Raw genomic sequence first — 26,066 nt, forward strand, 5'->3', positions numbered from 1 at the left:
AATCAGTAATTCGAGTGCTGAGCATATGTAATTCTTATTTGTGAAATAAAATAATTTGGCATTTGCTACCTTTTTATTACATGGATCTTATGCACTGGTGCTTACAAACAATATTTGTGTTGACCGTACTTTGGCAAACTTCTTTCTTAATGTATCTAGCAACATCTCAGAAGATTTCAGACAGGTTATGTGGTTCTGCTTATCAGTACTATTGAAATCTTGGCTTTAATAAGCATAAACCTGGTAGTTTTTCCACAATGAATTTTTTGAATATACATATTTCTTAGGTAAAAATGTAAAAGGTTTCTACCCAAAAGAATAAACACATACATTTACTCTACTAATATGTCAATCAGACAGAAATAAATCTTGATTTTCATGGAAATTAAATAGATCTTAATATAAATCTCTCATTTTAGTGTTTAACATACAAAAGATTATATGTAGGAATTACTGGATTTCACAAATAAGAATGACATATTTCTTATTATATGCATTTTTTGCTGCTTGAGATCGAGAAAGTTCATTCCATATGTAAGTACATAATTTTTATAAGAAAATATGCAAATGTATCTTATATAATAAGGTAATTCAGTGAAATGTTGCAAAGCATTCCAAGCATGACCTGCTGATTGAATCTGGAATTTTTAAAATAATAATTCTGTAAATTTGGGAATTGCATTTTTTTCCCCCTAAGAATCCTGTAATGAATGGGAATTCCTATAGACAGAACCCTCTGCAGAGTTTTCATGATTACATTTATGGACCTCTAACATTGAAGTCAATGACAGAATATATAAGAATATATGAATTCTGTGTATGACCTTAACTCTAAACCTAGAATAGAAAAAAAACCAAAACATGCTTTGACCCAGTAAGGTCTATCACAAAAATTTCAAACATTTATTACTACATCTTTTATTCTCTTGACCTAAAAACATATCAGTCAATATTTTAAACTTGCTGATTGGCTGACAAACTTGTGGAGGCTCATTTGAAGCTTTTTGTCTGCCACCCACAGAGAATTGGGTCTATCTTTGAGTATGGAAAAAAATATGCACATGAGACCACATATGAACTCTAACATGACCCTTTCAAATAGTTCTGGGTATGTGAGGACCTGATAAATTCATTTTAATGATTGAGTCAGGTTCTAAACAGGATTCCATTGTTACTGCATCTAAATGAAAATTTTAAGGAAAAGGTTCCTCAGCTTTAATTCTCCCAATCAGAAAAGTCCACGTTTCAATGTTGGTGGTTATAGTTTAGCTGAAAAATTTGAGATTAATTATATGAAGCTCACTGAGTTCCACCTATAGAGAGTTGGTTCTGTATTTGGGTATGGCAATTAAACATGCAGATGATTCCACACATGAAGACTAACATGACTTCTGGTCTAGTGAGGTGATGGCAGCATAGAGCAACAGGCTCCTGACAATAAATGAGAAATTGAGCCTGATGTAATTGAATTTTTTGAGAGGTACTAAAGCCACTAGAAATACAAAGGGCAGACAAAAATGCCTAAATTATCAAAGAAATTTGCAAAGAACTTTATGAAGAGGAAATTACATCACTACCAGCTAGTAACGACATGCAGTTGGACTGCGACTTGAAGTCAACAAGGATTGCACTTTCAGGATCTTAGAGATTTAAGAAATGACTCGACCCATTATCTGTGGCATAAGAGAAGATATAAATAAAACAGAGAGTGGAAGAAGCAGAGGAATGAAGAGCTGAGACTCATATTTAGTCTTTTGAAAATATTTATTCAGAGCTAGTCAAGCATCAGAATATGTGGAGAAAAAAGAGTCGATGTATGAAAGAAATTGTAGCTCCCTTCCACCACAGTGCTAAAAATCAAGAGAGCATGCACTGAGCGCTTGCTCCTAAACGTTTAATTGAAGCTCTGCAGAGATCTATAGTTGTCAAGAGCCAAGAGCTATTTTAGACCCAAAGTTTGAAAAACTTTGTCTGTATAGTTCCATAATTTACACACCCTCATACCTGGACATGCCTTATAATCTATTCTCTCTTTCTGCCGAGGTACACCTACCCCTGATATCATGATATTACTGAGCCTTCTCAGCTGTCACGGCTACTCCCACCACCCCCTGATGTCCCCTACTGTAGCCCACCACACCTTCACCCCAGCCAACTACATCTCCATTGCCCTTGATAGACATTCTTTTTTGCAATGGGTTTCGGACATGTGCACACCATTGGTACAAGACTAGGACTTCTAAAATACTGGACTAGACATACTGCTTATTTTTTCATTTATTTATTTATTTATTTTTCTCTTAAAATTACTATTGTGGTGACCATTGTCAGCCAGAGGAGGATGCCCCCCTTTGAGTCTTGGTTCCTTTCAAGGTTTCTTCCTCATGCTCTAGGGAGTTATTCCTTGCCACTGTTGCCCTTGGCTTGCTCACTGGGGGCTTGGACCTGCTTTGTGACAACAGCTGTAGATAAATAAATTTGATTTCATTTCATTTGGTTTGTCTTTTGCCTAGGCACATTGATTCTAACCACAAATTGACTGCATGGAGATTCGTCTTCCATGAACGCATCGATGGATATAGCAGTACCATAATTTATCTGGAATGCTGCACAAAGTATTATGCACTTTCCATCCTGACTTTTTCCAGCCAGGTTTGGCATGCTTTGGTCTGCCTCAGAGAGTTAGAGGCGCTGAAAATGCGGAGGTTGCTCAGTACATTATAGATCATTTGGGGACAGGGAGAGGGAGTTTCATGATGGGTTGAAGAGTATTTCTCAATGTATTCATCAAATATCAAAGCGATACAGATTATATTAACAACACAAGCAACTCTTCTGGTCATTCTAGTTGTCTTATAGTTTTGTGTTTGGATCTTAAAGTTCTATTTTCATCCCCAGTATTCAATTAATTTTTTTTTCTACCACCATGATCATATAGAACTAGGAAAAGACTGAGCAGTGACAATGTTCCCGTCCTTCGTAACATTTGTCTTCTTCCATCTGCCACTAAGTGTACAGTCCCAGTACAGGAGGAGTCTTATTATTGCTACTTTGTGGTTTCAGAAACAACAAACTGCACAGAAAGTGCAACAGCATATAAGATCTGTTTTTCAGTCAAAACTTAAGGATCACATAGAGTAAGTCTTATTTAGTATCTGTTATCATATTCCAACATGTACGGGTGATGCTGTCTTTCTAACAATACAGGAGCAGACATCATATAACTAAGCAGTCTTCAAACAGGCTGATTGAAACAAGTGCATGAAAATGAACTGAATGGAGCCCTGTAACCACACTGTCCCTTTGTGGAAAAGGTTGACTTCTGCCCTAAACCATTATTTTTTATGGATTATTTTGCAGAATCACAATTATGATGGCATATCATATAAGACTGGTGGTACCAGTATTACCAGAGGGACAAGTTCTTAGTGGATCTGTTCTATGCACATTAAAGGATAAGGATAAAACCATCTATGTATGACCTTCATGAGACCCCTTGTTGGATGAGAACATAATGGTTGCATCATTTTTCCCCCGCCATTACCCCACCTCTTTGGAGGACGACTTTATTTTTATAAAGTACAAATTATAAATTAACAAAACTGTTAATAAGAAATAATAAATAACTAAGGAATGGGATTAGGTGGTCTATGAAAGAGGCTGTTATTTTAGTTACGGAACACTGCTTAAAGTGAAGAGTTTTTTTAGTTCTTATTTTGGAGAACAGCATCTAATAAGCACCTAAATCTATGTAGGTAGGTGTTTTGGTAATTAACATTTTGTTCCTGAAGTAAATTTAGCATTTCTGTGTGATTAGCATGGCTGATCTTGTGCATTTATGTTCACCATCTAAATAATATTACATATCTTATGTATTTTCAAGTAAATGCCCAAACTGGCTAGACCGTTAATGTCATTTCTGTCTTTAGTCATGATCTCAGTTAGGCTATATTTTGAAATTGGAAGTACATCATCTAAGTCTTGGGCAACACTGACATAATTAATATTTTTATTTTAAATATTACATTATTAACTTTTAGCTTGTTTGTCCTTTAGAAATTTGAATTCTTTCCAGCATACCAATTTAAAGATTTGTGATACATTTTTTTTTGTGTGTGATTTTGATGTGTTCAGCACAGTTTCAAACTAACATAATATGTGGTGGGTACATAGAAGGGCCTTTTTTATATCTTGATCGTTGATGTTGTTAATTTTGTGATTCAGGGGAAGATGCTTAAATACTCTCCTCACCTGATCTGCCATCTAGTCCTGTCAGTGTGAGTATAGAGCATATATTTAAATAGAGAACTTATAGGGCCTTGCTCAGGAGCCTAACAGTGAGGCTTGAACCAGCAACCTTCTAAGTACAAGTCAAGTATCTCAACCACTGTGCTGCCAATTCCTTCTTACTCACAGCTTTGTGAAAAAGCAATTAGGGTCCATCTAGGCTGCAAGAAGACCCTCAGGAAAATCCTGAAGGTGGCCTAGAGGCCTACGATCCAAAAGGATGTGTGGACATTTGTCAAATCTGCCAACAGCACAAAAACCCCAGTGTCCTGCCTGCAGGATTAATACAACAGACTGAAGTCAAAGAACCAGGGGAAATGCTAGGGGTGGACTTCATGGGTCCATTTCCAATGAGTTGAGTACTTATGATAGTGGTAGACTACTTCTCTAAATGGGTGGGATTGTTTCCATTAGGAGATGCTAAAACTGCTTGGGTGTGTAGTGTGCTACAGACCAACATCTTCACTCGTTGGGGGGGTACCAAAATATTTAGTGTCTGATCAAGGGCCTCATTGGATGAGCGAGCTCATGACCAGGCTATGAGAAGCCTGGGGAGTCACCCAGAAGATGACAATGGCCTATCATCCCCAGTCCAATCTCACTGAGAAAGTGAACAGGACCCTGAAGACCATGATTGTATTTTACGTGTGGATACACCATCAAGATTGGGATCGATGGTTGCCAGAGTTTCGCCTAGCCATCAACATAGCTGTTCATGAAACCACAGGGGTCTCACCTGCCATGTTGACTTTGGGGCGCTCACTTAAGGGTCGCATAGAACGACTCTTGCATACAACACCCGCACCATCCACTGCGGCATACAATACCCTACAACAACACACCTCATTACTCAAGGAGGTAGAGAGACATATGGGTGTGGCTAGGTCCAGGCAAGCCAGGTTTTACAATAAATGATGCACATGTGTACATTTTGAGGTCAGAGACTTGGTCTGGATTAGGACTCATCCATTGTCTAAGGCAGCTGTGAAATTCTCGGCTAAACTTGCACCTAGATGGAAGGACCCTGCGAGAGTCGAGAAGCAGTTAGGACCTAACAATTATCATATGCACTGGGGGACAGTAGGGAAGGCTGAAACAGTAAATGTGATGGACCTAAAGCCATATCATAGCCCTCCTGTGCTGCTAGCTGGGAGGGTATGTAACAATCACATATGATAAATAATGTGTACATATTGTTTTTTTTACTCATGTTTTTGAGTACATACCCCATAAAGGGGGGCATGGCACATGAGGTCAGGGCTCATCCCTCTCTGAGCAGTTGACTGTAGTTGGGACTGATCGCAAATGGACTAACAATAAAATAGGGAATCCCAGGAACCAGAAAAGAGGGTTTTTTGAACACACGGAAGCATCAGGTTGTGATATTTCACTTGGGGAAAGTTTGCATCTTCTCCCTCCACTTTCACGCAGTGGAAATACACCTGAAGGATTTTTTTGGTATTATTTGGTATTATTGACTGTGGACAGAATTTTGCCAAGGGATTTATGAACTTCGCTTTCCTGTTTAACAAAGGGGACTAGTGGGGTGAGCAGTGAAGTGGTAAAGAGACTGCTGAGTCTCCCATCTTAATTTGTCATGCTCATTCCTTCCCTGTTATGAATGCTATGTCCAAGTGGTTGTGTTGGATGACCTGAGATGTGAGATTATGTGGAAAATATTTGTATAATACTTCTTTTGGAGGTGTTGTATACACATGTTGGGGGAAGGGGAGTTATTAAACGTCCTACTTTTCAGCATTAGTTCGTGTATTTGAAAATATTATAGCACTAGAGTGTTATTCGCACTACCCCGTTCTTATTTGTGTGTGTGAAAGAGTCCTGAGCAAAACAGGGCGAATGTCACAAGCTAAATAAAAAGTTATTTTTAAAACAGAATGGAGTGAAACTAAGCAAACAGAGGTGGGACACAAGTGCAGAGAACATGTTTATTAAGGGCAAATCCAGTACAGTGACCAGAAGTAAGGTTCAGGGTCAGAGGTCAGACAATGAAACAAAACTGGAATGCATAACTAAAGAAAGGAAACAAGGAGATTAAAGACAAAACAACAAGCAAGTAATAAAGTGTGCAATACCCAAAACAAGCACAAAAATTAATAACGTAACTGAGAACAAGGAGTCATAACATAGAACACACACAATGAACAGGAATCATCGCCCATTTTCACAATATGTATGTACAGAAATTACAAAATAGGGGGCTCATCATTATTCTCCATTTGCTTGACTAAGGTTTCAGTATCTTTCTCCTCTGGTACCGGTACTACTGTACGGTAATACATTGGATTCCCAGACATGGAAGCTACAGTGTAAGAACTGGAGTGGGACCATTTGTAGAAGAAGTAAGTAAACCCAGCCAGGACACACAGCACTGCAATGATCACAACCACTGACATTCCAACAAATGTCTTTTGAGCTTCACCATCACCTACAGCAAAATCAAGGCAACCAATCACTGTCAGAGTAAAATATTAACAGCATGATATAATAACACACTCAATAATGAAACTGTAAAAATACTAAAAATATAGAATAAAATTAATTTGTTGCATCAGATAAAGTACTTAATGACAGTGTTTTCTTTTTAAACCTACAAATACTGATCCAGACATCCAGATCCAGACATTCAGAGTTTAAACAGACTAAAACATTTTTGATTACAGATGAAATCAAGGATTACCACATCTACTGAAAATGATTGAGATTATTCATCCAACACATGTATTTAAACATATATATTAAAACATCACCAACTGCATCAGGCTGTATATTTATTACCTGGAAGTGTAGTTATTGTGGTTGGTTTTATAACTGAAAATACAAAAGAGAAAATACACCTGCATCAGTTTCATAATCAGGTTCAGTTCTGAGCAGATTTAAGGTAATTAGTCAGTGTAGAAATAAAATTACCAGCAATACTAATGCCAATAATGCTACTGTAATGCATGTTAACATTAATATATGTAAATAGGGTACCAAAGCCCTCTCCAAAAACCTATGAATGCTAACTGTTAGCTATTGTAAAATCAAAAGGATTGTGGGTAACCAAGGTCTCCCATTAATGATGTCCTAAACTGTGGTAGACAGCTTCAGCTAGTCAAGTGGCATTCCCTGCACTATTCTGGTCAACCAATCAGAATGCTTGGTATTCTGGGGAGAGTGTTTGGAGGTTCGCCGGTCCGTTATTGTGAATGTTTTGGTCTATTGTTGATCAGTTACTGTGAATGTTTTGGTGTATCGTTGGTCATGCAGTCCTTAAGATGCATCAGCATTTGTAAAGGTGGTGTTTCGCTTTTCCTGATTAGGAGGGCTGTTAGGAAAGAGTAATATCCTACCACACCGAGACATGGCTACAATTAAAATTAACTTAAGGTTAAAAATAGTTTAAAATAGTTCAAATAGTTAAAATTTATCTCAGTAAAATAGTGTCTATGCTTTTTGCCTCTTTTCCACTATAATTCTAATAACATGTAAAACCCTGCACTAACTTAAAATGTACCTTTGACTGCTTTGCAGATAAATGATGCACGTTCTTCACAGTTGTATTTTTCCCACTGTTTGGTACTGCTTGAGATGGATGCACATGTGTCATATGTAGAAAAATAATCTGTATAATCATCTGCAGATTGATGCCAGTTAATGTAATCCAGCACACTGTTGTCCTGCCACAACCAGTGTCCTACAAAGTTCAAACACAAAATCCAGACTAGGTCAGTCACTCAAAAAACTCTGTGAAGCATTTCAGTCAGCAATCTAACATGAGGAAGGAATAATCCTCTTAAATGGCAATTAATAAGAGATTAAGCTTCTTTCCAGAATGTCTGGTGTAATGTGTAAATATTAAAATAGAGTTCCATTTTCTATATGTGTTCATAAATAATATATGCTCATCATTGACTGAAGTGATTTTAGAATACAAGGGGGATAATGGGGTAATTATAAGTAGCCTACAAAAAAAAAAAAATTTGTTTTCTGTTAATGGCACATTACCTTGACGGGTCATAAAAAGGCCTATCCAGAAATTGCTGTCAGAACTGCTTAGCAACCTGACGTAGTTTTCTATAAACCTGCCCTCCAGTGGATCTCTAATGCTAACAAGATTAGCTCCTGAGGCAAAGAAATAAATATTAATATATTCAATTTCAGTTACAAATAAATTAATGCAGTGCAATATCTTTTTAATAATCAGGATATCTTATTTCAAAATCTCACCTCTTGTCATACAGATTTGAGAGGCTGTGTTCCATGATTCTTTAATAGTTATAAATGCATAGCAGTGTTCTTTATAAGACAACCATATCATCTTTGGTTCTTTATCTGTCAGCTCAGGGCACATTCCTGGGTACTCACTTAGTGGATTTTGGGCAATGTCTGTGATTTAAAAAATAATATGGGGTTGTGGTAAAAATAATTTTTTCCCACAAATGTATTATGAAATTCGTCATGAAATCATTGTCAATTTTTTTCAGAAACTACAGATTTTGCATTGAGTCAATCAAGCCAGCACTACAGCACTACTACTATGACATATGAACTACCTGCTGATTTCTTGCATATGCTGTAGTAGGTTTGATTGCAGTGGGATGTTTTCCATTTTCCATCTACATCCACATAAACACAAGGGTTGCCCTTTGGTTCACTGTGGTCCCATCTATCCATAGTCAGATGCAAGTTAACAATCCACCGGAAGTAACCTTCTGTCTGTTCACATACAAAAATTGAGGGGTTTTTTCAGCAGAATATTCAACTTTCCAGAAAATATTATTAGACCAGGCAAGTCTTTCATCTTCCCATTCATTTTTTTGTACTCATTACTGTTTTCATACCTCATCACTATTAAGGCCAATCCACAAGGGCTGTCCAAGTTTATGTGTCTGCAGCTCAATGTAGGACTGGGTGATCATATCCAGAATGCTGGCCAGATGTGCTCCTTCTACTTCACAGTGGTGCTTTGCTTCCTTCCAGGTCAGGTTTCTTTGAACGACCATGTAAGAAGAATTTCCGAGCTTGATGAAAGTCCTGGGTAGCTCTGTGGGGCTTGGCATGATAACGTGATCTGAAAATGGGAGAGAAATGTGCATGAAAAAAAAATCAGATTTAATTGTCTGTAGTTCATGTGGATTTTGACAAAAAAAAAACAACAACAACTAAAGGGTCCCAAAAGCTGGACTTACCTACAGTTCGACTGCAAATAAAACCATTGGTATCATTGCAGTCTTTTGTCACCCACTTTCCTAGGTCAGGACTTTGCACAGCTCCCATTACAACACAAGCAAGAGGTGGTTTATAGGTTTCCTATAGTGAGAAAAAAAATGTAATGTCAAAAGGATCATCATATCAAATCAATTAGTATGGAAAATCACTAATCAAAACCACTAATCACCGTTCTGAAGGCAGCTGTGCCTTAGAGGTAGAACACACCTAACTGGTTTAGAACATAGTCATTCAACATAGCCAATAGATGGTAGCTTTGACTTAAATTTTTAATTAAACCTTTTTATATGGTTTTAGTTTCTCTGAAAACAATCTGGCAATGTAGCTAGTCTCTAAAACTGCATCTTCTTTATTTGCTTGTTCGTTAGCAAGGTGGTGTGCGGGCAAACTAATGTTAACTGCTAAGAATGCTAGCTAAATGTTAGCAACTTGATAGCTTGGTAGCTATGCTTGTGCAATGTCTGAGAGGGGCTATATTATTGTTGTTTTTAAATGTTTTTTTTTAAATAACCAATGCTTCATTTTTATGCAGAGTTGGAAAAAACATCTTTGGGGTTAGGAAAAAAGTATTTGGGGTTGGGGGAAAAAAAATTATTTGAGATTTGGAAAAAAATGCAGGCAGCCATGTAAACATTGCCATGGTAAGAACGCTCCCTCCTGCAAAATGATATATAAATAATCTGAAGTCACATTTCTGGAAGTCACAGCAAAGGAGCCATTTGTTGGGGGGTGAACGGGCGGTATTTAAAAATCTCCATCATTGCTTTTTAACCAATAATGTTCTTTCAGCCTCCAGAACAGTTTTTATTAGTTATTTTGCACATGAACTCTCAAAACCGCAACAATATTTGTTTCATTTAAAAATTACCATAAAGCTGAGTGAGAAATGTCTCCAATCACCCTGGAAGAAACAAAATCATAATTGTTAAAAGAAAAAAAAAAAAAGCTTTAGCAAATCATTACATACAAATCATAAATATTATAGTTAGAATATGAATATACACATTTAAATGATGAATGTTTTTTGAGACAAATCTTATATTGTGCTATGAATGTATTTGTTCCTTTTCTGTACTTAATGCTCAGATGCAGCGGGCATAAGTCACATAATTTGACTCAAGTTGCAAATTTAAAGGGGATTTAAATTTTGCAAAATTTCTTTATCATTAGATGTACATAAAGTCATTAAGAGTGTTTTGCTGTGAAATGTGCCTTACTAAAGAAATTCGGAGTCAGAATTGTTCACAGTTGTAGTACTAGGAACCAAATGTGGTGATGTCTAACCTCAAATATAACCATTTTATCTGCTATCCAAATTGTCCAATGAACTTTTAGGATTTTATGTCACATTGATAATGGTGAAATAATGGTACTTAAAAAAAATGTCTTTGGGTCATTTTTTCCACCTTGCACATATTTTTTGTGTAGTCTGGGTAGGCAATGGTGCATTATACACTTAGGTTTATAGACTAAAGACATGTGTGGTCTCTCTGTTCTGAGAATAGGAGAAAACAGTTCTGAAGGAAAGTTACAAATATAGGTAGTAACAGTAAGCAATCAAGTATAGAAGTATAGGTTGTTAGGGGTAGAGGGGAATCTACCTAGTGCCATATACGTGTGACTGCTGTGTAAGCAGTGGTCATGTGGTCAGAAACTGACCAGTGATGCACAGAGTAGAAGATGCCTGACAAATTATGCATGGGAATTTAAAAACCTAAGTTCCACAAGTTATGACCTGGTTCTTTGCAAATAACCACTATATTTGTCAACAAACCATAAATTGCATGTCTCCTGCAGGTTCTCGATTGGCCCAGTATGTGAAGCTAACAGGACTCCCATCTGTCCATCTGAATCTTCTGACTGCCAAATTATTGAAGCCAAGCCATAAATTTAGGGTGTTGTCATTCATCCTTGAGGTAAGAAAAGCTGAAGAAGTGAAGAAATATGATCTGTTATATAATTAACTGAATAAACCTGTAAGGGTTGGTGCCAGGCCGTGGCCCCCTCTGGCCACCAGAGGGAGGCCTCAAGTCAGGCACACCACTAATCAGTTAAGTGTCAGAACATCGGCTGAATCCGCAACGTTCCTATTTATTTAAATTTTAATGAATGAATGTTGTGACTCAAATTATTGATTACAATGAGTAATGATATCAAATTATGACAAGTAATTAGACCTTTTTTTGATGATGTTTACCACTAACATACCGATTCAACCCAATCAATCTTTTGAATATTCTACACCATAGCATTTCACATCAGCACGGTGGATTCGCCCTTGATTTAATTACAAACTGTATGCAATTCTATTCTATTTATTTGTAATTGTTTTTTATGTCATTATTTTCTTTGAAAAGAGGTCAGTGAATATTACTCTAGGGAGGTTTGCCTTGCCACTGTCGCCCTTGGCTTGCTCACTGTGGGCTTGGAGTCAAACATGTATAAAGCTGCTGTGGCGATGGCTGTTGTAAAAAGTGCTATAGAAATAAATTTGACAATTTGACATAACGTAGGGTATGTCCTTTTGACATCGTTTGTTGGTCTTTTAATAAAAAAGGATCAGTCAGCTTAATCAGATGTTTTCCTGGGCATAAACGTGAAACTCAGCAATTGCTCATTAGTAGTAAATGTATGCGAATTGAAATTTAATACCATTAATTTGCAGGCCATTAAAAAATGTATTCTTGCAATTCAAGGCTTTATTTCACAATATACCTGCTTTCTCTACTATCAATAGCAGTTAATAATAGTTAATTGTTATATTAATTATAAATAATAATATTCATCAATAGCATAATAATTGGACATGTGATGCATTGTAGGCTCCAAAAAAAACATTCACAAGGCATATCACTTCATGTCATTGTCTTATAATCACATGTTCCTTCCCCTGTGATTGAAAGGGTTTCCTTGTTGAGCAGGGTACCCCAGCTTGCTGTCTCATATGACACCACATCTTGACCCTGCTACAGTCTCACCCACTGCAGGACTAGAGCCAGGATTGAGGTAGAAATGTAGGCCAAGCCAGTTCCTGTGCTTGTGGCTTGTTTGGTATGACAGACCACCTGCTATACCATACAGTGACCCTAAGGAGGAAACCATGGCAGAGATGGTCCAGTCCTTAGGAGAAACCATTGGCATAAACTGACTTCTCATAAAATGCTCAAAACCATCACCATCCCCTGCATAAGTTTGAAAAAGGCAGTAAAAACTTTACTGACAGGAGGGAAACAAGGTTTTGTTTCATGTCATACAAATTTTTAATCTTTTAATTTGTTAAAAAAAAAAAACAACCTGTAAGGATTGGTGCCAGGCCGAGGCCCCCTCTGGCCACCAGAGGGAGGCCTCGAGTCAGGCACACCACTAATCAGACTTAACACCCAGCAGCTGGGATAGACCTTACATAAGCCCAGTGACCCAGTCATTCAGTGCTGGGTCTTTGTCAAAGTTCTGAGTCAAGTGCCTAGCTGGCAATGTCAGGCATTGAGGTCTGTGAGTCCTCGTGATACACCTCACTTCTTGTCTGCGAGGATGTTCATGTTTTTATACGTTCCCTCAAGTCTGTCTCTCTCCCGAGGCTTCCCTTAGCCATTTGAGTTCCTCCCCATTTTGTTTGGGAAGTTTTAGTTTGGTTTTCCCCAGTGCATCGAGGTTGCCGTTTCTTCCTGTGGCGTCCTTTGTTCTCCCTCTTTCCACAATCAGCATGGTGTTTAGTTTTTTTCCTTTTGTTTCAACTGATCCAAGCTCTAACTGTTCTGCACACAGGCCCACCATTGTTAAAGCGTGATTGCTCACCCAGTAGGCTATTGGTGTCATCACTTAGCTGACCTGGGTTTAAGCCCACCTTACAGAAAGACCCAGCCATGGACTCAGCTCAACAGTTAGATCTGGAACAGGTAACGGTGACTCTGACTAATCAGGGGGTGACCATTGGTCGACATGAGCAGGCCCTGCAACAGATCACCTCTCAGTTGCAGGTCCTGACAGACCTCCTGACACAAACACCAGTGCCTCCAGTTGCCCCTAGTCAGGAGGCAGCTGGGGCTGGGGCAGCAGCAGAGCCAGCCCAAATCCTGCCCACCTCGCATTCAGAGCCATTGTGCCCTGCCCTTGAGTGCTATGCCGGTGAGGCAGGAGGTTGTAAGTGGTTCCTCCTTCAATGCTCACTGGCTTTTGAACAGCAGCCATCTTGGTTCCCTACAGAGCGAGCAAAGGTGGCATACGTTATCTCCCTTCTGACTGGGCGGGCTCTGGTATGGGACACCCTGGTCTGGGAGCACCAAACTGACATATGTTCCACTGCAGCAGAATTTGCTGCTGCCGTTAAGTGGACTTTCAACCATCCAGTCACTGGAGGGGAGATGATTTCCTGTCTCCTTAATATATGTCAGGGAAAAAGAGCAGTGGCTGATTATGCGATTGAATCCCGCACTGTGGCGGCTGAGAATGGATGGAACCCTACAGCGCTGATCCTCAGCGAGGACCTTAAAGATGAACTGGTCCACTTTGATACTCCTGCATCTCTCAACGACCTGATTGATCTGATCTTGCGTATTGAGAGCGCGTGCGGCAGAGACGCAGAACACGGGGAGCAGAGATCAGTTGAGGCTCTCTTGGAGCTCCATGCAGCCTTAGTCCTGTTCATGTGCATGACAAGCAGGGGGAGTCCAGATCCCAGCCAATGCAGCTAGGACACACCCGTCTTTCCTGAAGTGAACACAACGCTTGGATGCGGGAGGGGAGGTGTTTGTACTGCATAAGCTTGGGTCATCTCCGCCCAGCTTGTCCTGAGCTCCAGGGAAAAAGACAATGTCCGTCAGGGGAGGGGGGACCTCTGACGGACTCAACCAGTCCTCCCCAAGCTCAGGAGTTGTTCATCAGCACCACAATGGCTTGGGAATCATCTGAAACATGTCTCCAGGCATTTGTGGACTCTGGGGCAGTGGGCAATTTTCTCAACACTGGGATGGCCAACAAGTTAGCCCTGCCACTGGTCCCACTGGATGAACTCCTACCCATTGCTGCCATTGATGGTCAGATCCTTGAGCCAGGGGTTCAAGTTCAAGTTCAAGTTTGGTTTAATTGTCACATACAAGCCAGTTGGGTTGTTAGTCATCAGACCCATCCAGTCATGTTGCGAGTTGGCGCACACACCGAATACATTTAGTGACATAATCCTCAGATAGACTGACTAAGCCAGTTGGTGCTGTCACAGGGTTCAACATGTCAGACCTCCTGCCTGCAGCCACCCAAACCCCGGTCTGGGGCTGGTCGCAATACCAATGATTTGGATCTGTCTTGAGTCCTCCAGGAATTCTGGGACCTTAGAGAAGCATTTAGCAGAGGCCCAACTATTGCCCCCACACCAGACATACGACATGGCCATAAACCTCCTCATGAGCTCCAGTCCCCCTACAGGCCGCTCGTTCTCCCTTTCGGGGCCTGAATGTTAGGCAATGTAAGAAAATATCCAGGAAGCTTTAGCCCTAGGATTCATCTGGTGATCTGCTTCCCCAGCTGGTGTGGGGGGGTTTTTTCGGGAAGAAAGACGGTGGGTTACGTCCCTGTATAGACTACTGGGGCCTTAACAAGGTGACTGTCAAGGACCGTTATCCGTTGCCCCTCATGACCTCAGCATTTGAGGTGTTGCAGCAGGCCTCCACCTTTACCAAATTGGACCCGCACAGCACCTACAACCTAGTGAGAATCCGAGAGGGAGATGAATGGAAGATAGCATTCATCACCCCCTCTGGACACTACGAATACCCAGTTATGCCATTTGGCTTGATGATCGCACCTGCCGTCATTCAGCGGTACATCAATGAGGTCCTAAGGTTGGTTCTTGACAGATACGTGTTCGTCTGCTTGGACGACATCCTAATATACAGCCAAACGGTAGACAAACATGTCACCCATGTTAGGCGGGTCCTCCAGCTTCTGCTCGAGAACCACCTCTTTGTCAAGTTGGAGAAGTCAGTGTTCCATGCCCGTACCATCTCCTTTTTGGGATTTGTCATCCCACAATAAATTGTGCATGGACCCCGCCAAGGTGCAGGCTGTAGAGAACTGGCCTAGACCCACCTCGGTGCGTCTGGTCCAACACTTCCTGGGCTTCATGAATTTTTATCGCAGATTCATTAAGAACTTTAGCACACTTGCAGCCCCACTGATCACGTTGACCAGGAAGGCATCAGGTCCGTGCTGCTGGTCCACCAAAGCCCAGCAGGCATTTGATGAACTGAAATGCTGTCTGATCAAGGCCCCTATTCTGCAGCTCCCTGATGCCGAGCTTCCATTTGTCGTTGAGGTGGACACATCTGAGGTGGGCGATGGTGCAGTTCTGTCCCAACAGTCTGGAGAGGACAAAAAACTGCATCCCTGTGCCTACTTCTCTCAACATCTGTCCCCAGCAGAACGGAACTATGATGTGGGCAACCGCGAATTACTGGCAGTCAAGCTTGTGCTCGAGGGATGGAGGCACTGGCTGGAGGGGGCAAAACACGTGTTCCTGGTCTGGACAGACCACAAAAACTTGGCCTACATACAGCAGGCAAAGCGACTTAATCGGCGCCAGGCCAGATGGGGATTGTTCTTTGCCCGGTTTGATTTTACTATATCATACTGGCTGGGCACTAAGAACATTAAACCAGATGCCCTCTCCCACCAGTGGGAATCATCGCTGCCTTCTGCTCCACCCTTGACCATTATCCCCGGGGCCCGTGTCTTAGCACCAATCCAGTGAGGGGTTGAGAAGGCAGTACTTCGGGCTCTCCTTACTGAACCAGACCTTACTGAACCAGTATGTCCCTAAGGCAGTTAGAGCTCCGGTCCTTGAGTGGAGACATGCATCCCCCTTTTCAGTGTACCCAGGAGTCACACGTACACTAGAGTTTCTCTGTCAGTGGTTTTGGTGGCCCCACATAGAACCCAACATCTGAGCATTTGTGAACTCTTGTCGCACCTGCGCTCAGAGCAAGGGCCACAGGACAAGGCCCGCTGGTCTGTTGCACCCACTGGCTGTGCCTTTGCACCCTTGGTCTCACCTTTTGTTCGACTTTATTACAGGGCTGCCCCCATCAAGGGGCAACATGGTGATTTTGGTGGTCATGGACAGGTTATCCAAGGCTGGCCACTTCTTTGCACTGCCTAAACTGCCATCTGCGAAGGAGATGGTTAAGTTATTTCAATTCACCAGCTGGTTCTAGGGGGCCTTCTATCAGTTGCTGGGGAAGAAGCTATCTAGTCCTCCAGCTTCCACCCTCAATCCAATGGCCAGACCGAAAGGGTTAATCAGGACTTGGAGTGTACCCTCCGCTGTCTGGCATCTTCCTGTCCATCCTCTTGGTCAGAGCACCTATTATGGGTGGAGTTTGTCCACAACACCCTGTGGCACTCCTCCTTAGGCATGGCACCATTCGAGTGCCAGTACGGGTATGTTCTGCCCATGTTTCCTGACCAAGAGGCCAATGTGGGTGTTCGGTCTGCTGAGCAGATGGTCAGGCACTGCCGCTTCACCTGACGACGGGCACGCAGGGCTCTTTTGTCTGCCGCTACTGCTCAGAAACTTTACGCTGATAAGAGATGGCGACCAGCGGCGACTTATTGGCCTGGGCAGCGAGTTTGGCTATCGGCCAAGGACCTGCCTTTGCGTGAGAATCCCTGCAAACTCACTCCTCGGTACATAGGGCCATTCAAAGTCCTTCACCATGTTAAACCTGTCTTTTATCACCTTGCCCTTCCCCCGTCATTGACGGTCCACCCCACTTTCCATGTGTCTCGGCTTAGGCCCGTGTTGTGCTCGGTGGGCCCCTCCGAACCACCTGGCCCATGCATGGTGGACAGTGCACCAGCATACACAGTCCAGCATCTCCAGTGGGTTCATGGTAGGGTCCAGTATTTGGTGGACTGGGAGGGATACAGCCTGAGGAGTGGTCCTGGGTCCTCTCCCATCACATTCTGGACGGTGATCTCATTCGGGCTTTTCAGCGGGATCATGCGACTGGCCTTGGGATGCCAGGAGCCACCCCTTCCGGAGGGGGTCCTGTAAGGGTTGGTGCCAGGCCGAGCCCCCTCCGACCACCAGAGGGAGGCCTTGAGTCAGGCACACCACTAATCAGGCTTAACACCCAACAGCTGGGCTAGACCTTATATAAGCTCAGTGACCCAGTCATTCAGTGCTGGGTCTTTGCTAAAGTTCTGAGCAAAGCTCCTAGCCGGTAACTTCAGGTATTGAGTTCTGTGGGCCCTTGTGCTACACCACACTTCTTGTCTGTGAGGGTGTTTGTGTTTTTATATGTCCCCTCCCCTCTCCAGTTTTCCCCTTTCGAGTCTGTCTCTTTCCTGAGGCTTCCCTTAGCCATTCAAGTTCCTCCCTGTTTTTTGGTTTTGTTTTAGTTTGGTTTCCCCCAGTGCATCGGGGTTGCCTTTTCTTCCCATGGTGTCCTTTGTTCTCCCTTTTTCCATGCTCGGTGTGGTGTCTACTTTTTTTCCTTTTGTTTTACCTGTTCCAAGCTTTAACTGTCCTGCACATGGGCCTACCATTGTTAGAGTGTGGTTGCTCACCCAGTAAACTACTGGTGTCATCACGTAGCTGACCAAGCCTACCTTACAAAACCTTAGTCTCCCAACATGAATTCCTGCTTGTTAACAACTGGCACATAAGGTGCAGTTCCTTTTTGTTAGAAGTGGTCACTTATAGTAGTGCTACATTTGACTAACATCACAGCTCTTGTGGACCAAGTTTGTACTGTCCCACAATAATGCCTGCCTTCTTTCTGGGTTTTTTTATTTACTTAAACTAGTAAAGTACAATAAAAATAGTAAAGTAGCACCTCCACATAAATTATGTCAGAGCAAATGACATAGGATTACCTTGATGAAGTCTACTATGAATAGAAGCTAGATCTCCTCCCTGACTTCTACAATAAGATCTGGCTTCAGTCCATGTTTTCTGGTCCAGTCCAATTTTGTAACACTATAAAGGTAAATGGAAGTATCACATACCTAGGCATCTAAACAAAACCAAATATAAACTTTTACCCATTTAACCCTTAATTCATAAGGATAAATACATTGATTTGTTAAGTTGATAATTGTAAAGCATCCTTGGGTTCTGGGAAAGGAGCTATATAAGTGTAACAGCATTTATAAAGAACTTATGAATTTTATTTTTCTGAAATTATACACTGATCCAGTAACAAATATATTTAATATAAAACTTAATTTACCTTTTCTTCAAACTTCACCCAGTCAGGAGCACAACCACCTATGGGTGGCTCAGTGGGGGCAGCAGTGGAATTGACTGGGACTAATCCACTTCGTTTACAAACAAAGCTTTGTTTATTTCCACAATATTCCATTTCCCATAGGCCTGGGGTTAACAGAGTTCTGTTACTCACTATAGAAAATCCTAATATTTTTTCAAGCAATTTCTAATATTTGTAAAATATAAGACTCATTGCCAGTTCAGCCTACCAGTATCGGAAGCAACAGATTTCTGCATGTTCTACTTAGCATTTGTAGGCCAATATTCTTCATGGTAGTGCAGCTACATCTTTGTTAAACTCTACTTTATGATGATTTATTTACCTGAATACCAAGACATTTTTACACAGTGCTCCTCATCATTCTCAGATGATGGTTGGTTTGGTGCCCACATCTGAAATACTACAGGTGATCCATCCATCCACCTTTGCAATAAGATTGTATAATTAAATTCCAGTCCTTTGTATTAATTATATGCATATTGTATTATGACTATGGACAGATCACTTATAACTTACATAAAAGATTTGTCTCGATTAATATTCAGACCAATATAAATATTATGATGTTTATTTAAGGCCTGCAAAACAGAAATAGTGAATTGTAATGAGATTACAGCATGATCATAAAAAAAACAAGTTTTTTAAGTGTGTGTGTGTGTGTGTGTGTGTGTGTGTTATATATATAATAAAATCTCACACATAATGTCTTGAAACATTACAAAGCCATCTGAAGCTTTGCTTTATCAGAGGTCTTACCTGATGCCATAGAAACACTCTCTCCTCTTCATCATTAATGACCACAAGGTCACCAAGTCTACGCTTACAGAACCTACATGCTTCTTCCATAGTAAGAGAAGTGTCATGGAAGTAATACTGAGAGTCCTTAAATATAATCCAGCCATCATCTGTCCTATTATACCCTGTGAAATCAAAGAGAATGAAGACTTTTAAATGTTTCTTATTTTCTAATTTCTTATGTGCTTTTTTTAACCAGCAGCAAAAAGAACACAGTTATATAGAGAGAACTTACTTTCACTAGTAATGTCTACTTCCTTTGGTATCACACCTAGAGGGAAACAGAAAGACCAAATATACTACATGGAAGCCACAAAGGGAGTTCACTTTAACTGTCATTTTTAGTTTATTTCTTTACTTGCTAACCTATTCTGTAGAAGCACAGTCTGTGCATACACATTTAAAGATAGCTAGTCACTTCAGTTATTTTTACCATTAGTTATAAGATTACATATTTTTAAAGTTCATTATGATTTGTTTTTACATATTCTTGTCTGACTATTCTTGCAGAGAAAACCCTAAACAGGGCAACACATAAGCAACAGATGGTGGTTCCAGTCTAAGAAGACTCTAAAACTGGAACCACCATCGGTTACTTTAATATTGGCTGCTTCACCTGTGTGACATATTAAGATCATGCAGTTGTGTAGTCATATTAAATTAAATGGATTTTTTCCATGCATCACACTAAACAGATAGAATTGGGCACATTATCTAGAAACCATTTCAATTATAATTTGAAATCATTTCTTTGTCTACCTTTTTTAATCTCACACAACCAATTCCTTCTTTCTTCACAGTGCCGGTCATTCCATTCTATTGTCTTTTTCCACTGGTAATAAGCAAGTTCAACACAGTTTTCCATATTGTTAAAGTTGTCTGGTTGACCTTCTCCCCATTTTTCATAGGACGTCTAAAGACAAAAAAAAAAAAAAAAAAAAGTATTTTGCCCAATATAACCTATTGGTAAAAAGTCAGTACTGGGTAGCAGATTAGAATTTAAACCATACTCACAGTAGACCCATCACTCCATACATAACCAACAGTGGGATCTTGGATACTGTATCCAATCCAAGACGACAGTGAACTACAAGTATAAATATACTTATGAAGATTCAAGATATACAAAATTGTTGCATACACTTCATTAAGTATTATTTTAATAACAGTCTTACTGTGTTTGGGGCAATGCAACATCTTGAATATCTGAATCACTGTGAATACTCAGCAAATCACCCCCAACTTCCAAGCAGAAGTCAAGCGCCTCAGACCAAGTCTTTGCTTTTTTGTAGTTCACCTCAAATATCTTTAGCAAAAAAGAATTAAGAACAACCCAAACAGTGGTAGAGAACATCCAAGTAACCAGTTTCCAAAATATGTGCAATAAAATATCTGTTCAGGCATCATATTAATGCATATTTGTTAAACCCCCCTGTTCAGACTCTTTTCAACATACCCACCGCAAACTGTCATTTTTCTAAATTTAGGATTCATAATTGCCATGATGTCCCTTTATCTTTCCTTCCCCTCAATTCTCTTTGTAACTTCATCTTCATCACCAATGTTATTCACTGTACCTTAAAGCAGTAGTCTCTGTTTGTAAGTGGATACCAGCCCTCACTGCAGCTGGGAGCAAGCGTTGTTGGGGGTGCTGGAGTTGTCACCATCCCCTCAGCCTTTTGCTTGCAGATATACTTTTCTTTATTAGTACAACTAAGCACATCCCATAATCCAGCAAGCACTCCTGTAGTCATGGCAACACAACCTTGTCTCCCTCCTGTATTTTTAAGAATTTGTACACTTTGTATTAGCATTTTTCAGCCAAAATACTGCCATACAAGCTTTATTTTGTTCATCTTTCTACTATAGCTGTCATGGACAGACATCTTTAGTTATAAAGAGTATTTCATCTTTAGCATTTACCTGGCATTCCAGCATTAAAGTGAGTGAACAAAACTTTGTTGTTGTTAGTCCACGCAAATGTGTGTCGGTCCCTTTGGTTAGACAACCCGATCCAGAAGTGCTTCTCTGGTCGTGCCCCAACCAGGCTGACCAGGAATGCGTTTTCAACCCTGATGTGACAAGAAAAAGCATGATCACTGACCAACTTAAGAAGCTCCAATGTTATAAAATGGTATGTTTCAAGTGAATATTAAATTCATATTAAATGCATATACAAGTATTTATATATAAAGGATAACTTTATATACATCATATACTATCAAGCAATACATACTTGTTTATTACAAAAATTCCAGACCTACTGGGTTAGTAATCATTTACATTAATTTAACTACTGGGTTAGTAATTAAAATCTTATAGGAAGCATGTATGCTCAAATTCACAGTATAATTCCCTTCAGCCAAAGAGTTCTTACTTGTTTGTAATGTCAATCAAATAAGATCCAGATTTTTCACACATCTGCTTGGCCTCTTCAAAGGATTTAATCTCTGCTCCGGCTAGGTAACAGTAGTAGCCGTACCTGATCCAACCCTTAAACATTCAAGAAAAGTAAAGCAACTATTAGAGAAAGTATTTCAGCGTACATACATCATAGAATTCCTTATTAGTTTTTAAATTACTATTTTTTTCTTATAAAATTAATTTTCTGCAATTGCAAAAAGTTATAAGTAAAATGTAATTGAGTATAATTTCAAAGCTAAATGGTCTTATTACATCATGTTATAATGGAAGTGTTTCAAATAAACGCTTACAGGTTTGCAGCCTGGACTTGTGACAACAGTGTCATCAGTAGATGGATTCACATTGGTCTTTTTCTTACAGATATATCCATACTTCTGCTGACAGATTTGGTCAGCCCACTTGCCCTCCTAATAAAGAGACAAACATGTTTACTGTATAGATGGACCTTCTCATCTTCTAAATGTATGCTTCATGCAGCTCTGTTTAATGGTACTACAACTATGAAAAATTAAAGATTAGACCCCTTATAGAGTTCACACAGAACAGTTTGTCCTGAGTGAGAGTAATGCATATTTGTGTTATTTGATAATACCTCTGATCGTGACATGTAGGACAGTTCCCTTACCTCTCCTTTCATTAAAACACAGTCCTCTTTAAGAGCAGCACTGTGGCTCGGTTCATTCATGCCCCACCAGGCAAATGGAACAAAGGAGTGATCACTCCACTCAAACAGCATTGGAGTCTTGAGATCATTAAAGCCAATCCACAGCTCATCTGTTTGTACTGTAGAAGTTGTTTGAAAATTCATCAGCTGCAGATGTATTTTTCCAGATTGCTTTCCAGATCTAAAATCTCTACCAATTTACTTTGTTATAACTGAAGTTGCACTGTGAAAATATCAAAACAAATGGCAGGCTGTCACTATGAATTGGTTAGACAATGCCATCCACCATGGTGTCTCACTCCCCAGTGACTACCTCAACAAAAATTACTTTTCTTACATTAGTAATTTCAGCAACTTGAAATTGTGCTTGTCACTCCATGTTTTAATACATTTTCAAGGAACTTACAATATCCAAGTTGTGAGATGACGAAACTTTGTTCCTCTGAGTTCAGAATGCTCAGCAGGTCTCCACCTTCACGTCGACAGGCGTCTCTCGCCTCCAGCCACGTTCTCTTTGTGCGATTGAGGAAATAACAGTGGCCTGAGTAAGGGATCCATGGACTATGGCAATAACCTGTGTGCACCACTGGAGCACAAGGGATGAAGAAATATTATTCAAAATAAACATGCAGTATCTCAAAGACAATGTTTTATAAAAGAAATAATGTAATAATGTAATGTAAATAAAAGAAAGAATGTTTTAGAATAAGACCTGGTGAGTACCTGGTGGAACTGTGGGAGTGGCAAGACCTTTTTGGCATATATATCCATGTCTTGCAGAACAAATATCAGTCGACCATTTAGAATCATAATGCTGATTTATCACTCCACAGGTGTGCCCTGGTTTAAAGGATGGTTGCCCTTTTAACAAGGAAACAATAAATTCATTACATTTTATTACATTTTATACCTTTAAAAATATAGAAATAGAAATAACTTATTTTGTAGCTGTTAAGGTTAAAATAGAGCTCACTTTCACAGAAGCATTAGAATTGACAATTACAAACACTGTTATTAAGGTGATGATACCATGCTATCAACTTTTTACATGGGTACATGTTTTTTTTCTGCTTAGATAAACATTTTTTCAAGTATTCATATTCCTATCTGAATATCATATGTCTGGACTTTTTCTATATTTATTTTCTTTTTGTGGATTTTTTCACTTAAAATAAATCTCTGGTGGCCATCCTGTTCTATTGTGACATATATGATGCACAACTAAAATGGATTTGTAATTTATATTACAATTCTTTTTTGCTGTAATTATGTGCTGAAAACTCACCACTGAGCCATGTCAGAAAACGTAGAGGTTGCCTATTGATCCAGTGCCATCCACCTGAGACATCTAAACAGTTCAGTCCTGTCCATAGGAGAAGACCTCTTTTCTGCAACAATCCTAGATGAATAAAATTAAGTGAATGCTAACTACTACTATTCAAATGTATTGCTCTTAAAATATAGAACCTGATAGTGCATAATTTAAAGCAGTTTCAAGGTTTTTCTTTTTTTCCAATTCCACAGTTTAACACTAAAAGATCTACCTCCACCAATGTCCTGTATGAACATAGCAACAGTTGGAAGTCCAGAGTTAAAAGACATCACCTGATATGAAGGTTTGTTCATGGGGCTCAGTGATGCTCAGCAGGTCTCCGCCCTGCTGCTGGCAGCTCTTCCTGGCCTGATACCAAGTCAGTGCAGAATCTTCATTCGCCTGGTAATAGACACCTGTCAGGGGGTTCTTACTCCAGTACTCTTGAACATTAAAGAGAAAATAACCAGTCAAGTAATAACATTTTGATTTTATATATATATATATATATATATATATATATATATATATATAAAATTTATTTATTTATTTATTTATTTAGAAGTTGTAGAATAAGACACCAGGTACCCATTTGATCTGTTGGACAATAACCCCAGAGCTGATTAACATCATATTCACTGTCAGTTGCACACCATAGATAACTGGAGTCTTCTGTTGTACAATTTGTGTACCACTGATCTTTATAACTGAATGGGAAATGACATGGGCGTCCAAAGGCATTTCCACCAAGTGTGTATAATTCTAAACAAATAGAAATAAGACATTGTCTTTTAGGATATTTTTCTATAAATAAATTTTTTCTGCTTTAATATATTTTTACTTGTTTCGCTGAATCTCTAGGGTTTGAATACAGTTTGAATAAGTACAGTTCACTGTGAACTGAGGTATGCTATTGGATGCAGGCTGCATGCTTGGCTGTATAAATCAGGGTCATAATACTGATCCTTGATTACTAAATCAGGCAAATAATGTTATGAGCATTTTATATTATTCAGCCTCCATTAAGACATTAAAAAGATGGATACCTTCATATGGCCGTGAGCAGATGCTGTCCATTGTTCCATGAATTGTCCACTTCCCTTCCTCCCCTGGATCTTTGGACAGTGTGAGCAGATTAGTATCTTTCTGAACAGACAAGTAGAGAGACTCATTCTTCAGGCCAAACTGTAAGTTGTCATTGCACTCCCATTTTTGAAGGTCACTGTTGGCATCACAGATGTACCACTGCAGTTTATTGCCTTCAGTCTTGCTTCCTGTGCCAAGGCATTTTTTCTGGGCAACATTGAAGATGCGATTCTCTGAAGTCCAGTGGAACTGTTGTCTTGTGCTTAAGGGGTTACACATGACCAGGTCTTGAAAATCTTCCAGGCATCTGTTCTTATGTGCATTGTTGATCAAAAAGGTTCCATCTATCAAAGAAATCAGCACACATTATGGTTTCGACAGAGAAGATCAATCTGACTTTGTTATGCATCTCAAGTAAAATTAATAACTAGCAAAGGAAAGATGCAGCATACCTAACTGAGCAAAGTACTGTGATATTTCAAGTAGAAGTACAATGACTGCAGTTATTTTCATCTCGATGATCCTTTGGTATTGCATGAGCAATTATAATGTCAACTTTGTTTCTGTCTCACTCTCACTGGCACTTCGGACTTCGGTAAACTGCCCTTAAAAGTGTAAACTCCTCACAATACAAGCCATAGCATCCTGTCATGTGCCTTTCTGTGGCAACTTCTATAATACACTGATATAATAAGACTTCCTGAAAGAGATTTTTTAGCACTTAGTTTTGTTCTTATGTTTTTTAATAATTATCTCTCTGTCCGTCTGCATTTATACTGAGTAGACATTATTCCATAGCTGAACTGTATATGCAGTATATATAATTTATTCATTTTTGTATTAATTTCTGCATAGACAGCATTGACAAGAGCATGAAATTAATTATGAGAGAAGCAGGGTGCAGGTTTCAATCAGTTAAATGACTTCAGAGTACAAAAGTGTTGTTAGGAGTTTTGGATTATTATTTATATGATAAAAACATTAACTGAACAATTATTTA

At 39.6% G+C, this 26,066-nt stretch overlaps 1 protein-coding gene across 1 annotated transcript; it reads right to left on the minus strand.

The window, feature by feature from the left end:
• Window positions 1-6,219: 6,219 nt before the first annotated feature.
• LOC113580436 (macrophage mannose receptor 1-like) lies at window positions 6,220-25,671 on the minus strand. Its single transcript, XM_035520032.1, has 31 exons — window positions 25,519-25,671; window positions 25,027-25,410; window positions 24,569-24,742; window positions 24,274-24,423; window positions 23,954-24,067; window positions 23,392-23,529; window positions 23,075-23,254; window positions 22,630-22,787; window positions 22,295-22,411; window positions 21,958-22,073; window positions 21,504-21,652; window positions 21,158-21,357; window positions 20,756-20,886; window positions 20,595-20,667; window positions 20,340-20,493; window positions 19,816-19,851; window positions 19,542-19,705; window positions 19,302-19,363; window positions 19,108-19,208; window positions 18,747-18,889; window positions 18,391-18,493; window positions 11,294-11,445; window positions 10,388-10,420; window positions 9,480-9,600; window positions 9,132-9,361; window positions 8,844-9,006; window positions 8,518-8,676; window positions 8,296-8,412; window positions 7,805-7,984; window positions 7,084-7,116; window positions 6,220-6,733 (listed from the first exon to the last, which is right to left on the minus strand). Exons 1-31 carry the CDS (start codon window positions 25,601-25,603, stop codon window positions 6,492-6,494), a joined length of 4,362 nt encoding a protein of 1,453 aa, XP_035375925.1. The 5' UTR covers window positions 25,604-25,671; the 3' UTR covers window positions 6,220-6,491.
• Window positions 25,672-26,066: the final 395 nt, after the last annotated feature.

The sequence above is a fragment of the Electrophorus electricus genome, chromosome 19 (assembly GCF_013358815.1).
Source record: "Electrophorus electricus isolate fEleEle1 chromosome 19, fEleEle1.pri, whole genome shotgun sequence".
In the NCBI taxonomy this organism is placed as follows: Eukaryota; Metazoa; Chordata; class Actinopteri; order Gymnotiformes; family Gymnotidae; genus Electrophorus; species Electrophorus electricus.